Source organism: Drosophila serrata, unplaced genomic scaffold (assembly GCF_035046125.1).
Source record: "Drosophila serrata isolate PLE 108 unplaced genomic scaffold, ASM3504612v1 contig_2, whole genome shotgun sequence".
Lineage (NCBI taxonomy): Eukaryota > Metazoa > Arthropoda > Insecta > Diptera > Drosophilidae > Drosophila > Drosophila serrata.
The window spans coordinates 322,102-325,432 of record NW_028256900.1 but is presented as its reverse complement, the minus strand read 5'-3'; the positions used below and the strand labels follow the sequence as shown (position 1 = coordinate 325,432).

Genomic DNA, 3,331 nt, shown 5'->3' with positions numbered 1-3,331 from the left:
ATAGTTTAGATTACATTCTAACGCGATAAAAGCAAAACAGACTTTAATTCCGTTTTTATGTAGTAAAAATAAATAAAAATATATACATGAGATAAAATTTAATAAATTCTTATCCTATAACCCTGAAGGGTATTATATTTTCAGTCAGAAGCTCGTAACTCAGTAAGGAGTCGTTTCTTGATCAGCATTAAAAGCAGAATCATTAAAGGTATGTCCGGCCAGAAAAAAAATTTTCGAATTTTTTCAAAATTTACTAGGGGTTACATCGTTAAAATTGTCAAAAAAAAAATGTTGAAAATTTTAATTTTTTTAATTTTAAATTTAGTATGCAGATTTGTTAATCTAATCAAAACTAGCACAGAACAGCTTTCCGATTGGAAATTAATCCATTTTTGACTGAGATATGATCTGTTTTCACTGCATATATATTCACACCCTTCCATCTTTCACCATTTTTTAATAAACAAACTTAATGATTTGAATTTTTGTAATTCACTACGTTTTGTATTTATAGCATTGTCAGCAGTTTCAGCTTCAAACTTAAAAGTATACACAAAGTTATTATACATAAGAAATACATAAATTGTGTGTGTTTTTTTGTATGAATTTTTTGTTTGTTGTTTTGCTTGATTTTCTTCATCTTTTCTTTACAGTTTGCTTGGTTTTTTTAGTTTGTCGTGGGCGTGGCATGTGGTGATATGGGCGTTTTGTTATTTCCTCAGCTCGATGTTGATATGTACAAAAGAGAAGCTTGGAACACAAACAAAAGAGAGTGGCGCGAAAGCTGAGACAGAGACGGCAGGGGACAGAGGGATAGTGGTGACAGAGGATCCTGGACTGGAATCCCTTAATCCTATTTACACAGGCGCTTGAGATGGTCATGACTGGGTACTGGACACTGAGTATTGCAGCAGGCTTCGTCAATCATCCGTTTCCGGTTTCCGTTTTCCGTTTAGATTTTGTTTCCATTTCTTGTGAGGTCGTCAACGTGCTTAATAAATTACAGAAGAGTGTTGATAGTGGTGGTGTTGGCTGGTGGTTGGTGGTGCTTGTGCTAGTGTTTGCTATCATCAGCATGATGCTCCTCCATCCTTCCATCTTAGTAGTGGGCAACATGCGCATGGGCATTGTGGGTGGCATATCCGTAAGCAGGGACGGCGGCATGATGCGCCAGAGAGCCGGCATAGGGCACAGCCGGAGCGGCGGCCACATGGTGAGCGATAGCAGGAGCAGAGTGAGCCACCAGGGGAGCAGCGTGGGCAACCAGAGCGGGAGCGTGGTGCACGGGGGCATGGTGGACAGTGGGGCCGGTCTTGTGGACAACGGCATTGAAGCCATTGTGGTCATCGGCGGTGTACTCGACGGTGCGCACCGAACCATCGGGCTCCACCAGGGAGTAGGAACCCTTCACAACATCACCATCACGGACCTCATGCTGGGACTTGACATCACCGGTGTGGGAGTCAGCCACTCCGTAGTTGTAGTGGTACTTGGGATAGGCCTAAGGATTATAAGGAATACAAATTAAAGGAACTCTTTATTTATAAGGTAAATCCTTGCTTATCTTGTTTCAAGACTACATTAACTCTTTCTCTGACTTTACAATTTATGTCAAATAAAGTAAATTTTAATGACGAAACTTGGTTTAGGTCTCTACCAAATAGAGACCCGTGAGAAGTGCAGATTAGCTGCGGATTGAGTGCTAATTTTGTGGCATGCCACACGCCACACGCCACCGCATCATGCTAATGGACTTGGCTCTAGCTCGTGGGAAAATGGCCAAATGTCAAAAGCTGCAGCGACCCTGGACAGCCGCTGGCCAATTGAGAAAAAAAAATAAAGTAATTGTAAAAAAAAAATAATTTTATTCCATCATTTTGGGATTACGTGGCGTATGAGTAATTTTTAAATGAATCTTTTGACTGGAAACTATAAAATCTTCGAGAACCATTTCTTAAATTTCCTTTTCTAAATTAAAATGGTTATATTTTACTATTTTAAATCATAAAAACAGTAGCATTTGGTGTTTAGAGGAATTTACTCTGCCTACTAGGCGTATGAGTAATATTTTTGAAGTTAGAGAAAACTGATATTTGAGTATTTCTTATTATTCTATTTATTTATAAATTATGATGTAAATATTTACTATTTTAAACCATGAAAAACATGGTGGTGTTTAAAAAATATGTACTCTGGCCACTAGGCGTATGAGTAATATTTTAGAAGTTAGAGAAAACTGATATTTGAGTATTTCTTTGTGCTTCTAGGAACCGTCTTTGAAATTACCCTTCCTAAATTATGATGTAAATATTTACTATTTTAAACCATGAAAAACACTAGCATTTGGTGTTTAAAAAATATGTACTCTGGCCACTAGGCGTATGAGTAATATTTCAGAAGTTTGAGAAATCTGACTTTTTGAGCATTTCTTTCTCTTAGCAATTTGTTTTAGCTTCCAAAAACATTAAAAATATTTAACTCAATTGATATTAGTTATGAAATGCTAAAAACTACTAAGAAAAACGTTGTAATTTAATTTTCTGAATTTAAAATCCTTTTTTTATGGTAATTTGTTATACATTGTCGAGTCTAAGATCCTGTTTTTTAAGCATAATGAATTCTCCTAACTTGTAGATCCTTCTTGTATTATTTATTAAACTTTTTTATAGACCAACTTACATGATAGTCGATTCCCTCGTCATGATGACCACCATGTCCGGCATAGATGGCCGGGGCGGCGGCATACAGACCAGCTCCATGACCATGCAGGACTCCGGCGGAGGCGGCGCTCAGGACAGCCAGGCAGATGAGGGACTATATATATAGGGCACGAAGGGGAATAGTTTTTTTGGGGTTAACACCATAAACACTTGTATCTCTTAGATATATCCTGTTCCACTCACTTTGAAGAATGCCATTGCGAATGGAGTTGGGTTGTTTTGTTTTTTAAGATTTACTGCGAAGACGCGAGTATGTTGTACGTTGAGCTGGATTCAACTGATAACTAGAACCAAGAAGGAAGCCGCTTTTATATACAAGACAACGCCCGAGCGCCATTTGGCCCAAACACGATTCAAAGCCGAGTTGTAAGCCGAGTTCAAACCGAAAGCGAGTCGGTCAACAACAAGCTCTGCGAAGCCCAAGAAGTGGCCGCCCCTGCAAGTGAAATCCCCTTCTTCCCCTTCAAACTCTGGCAATTATTTTATGCTTTTTTTCTGTTTTGTTTGCGAGTAACAAGAAAACGAGAGTGAAGTTCAGTTCAGTTCAGTTGCCCAGAGATGTGGAGCAGCTGTGTGGGTCTGCTGCTGTGGTTAGTCTTTGGAAATTGCCT

General features: G+C 38.8%; 1 protein-coding gene across 1 annotated transcript; it reads right to left on the bottom strand.

The window, feature by feature from the left end:
• Window positions 1-476: 476 nt before the first annotated feature.
• Cpr62Bc (Cuticular protein 62Bc) lies at window positions 477-3,032 on the bottom strand. Its single transcript, XM_020944319.2, has 3 exons — window positions 2,904-3,032; window positions 2,680-2,814; window positions 477-1,501 (listed from the first exon to the last, which is right to left on the bottom strand). The coding sequence occupies exons 1-3, from the start codon at window positions 2,916-2,918 to the stop codon at window positions 1,100-1,102; spliced, it is 552 nt and encodes a 183-aa protein (XP_020799978.1). The 5' UTR covers window positions 2,919-3,032; the 3' UTR covers window positions 477-1,099.
• Window positions 3,033-3,331: the final 299 nt, after the last annotated feature.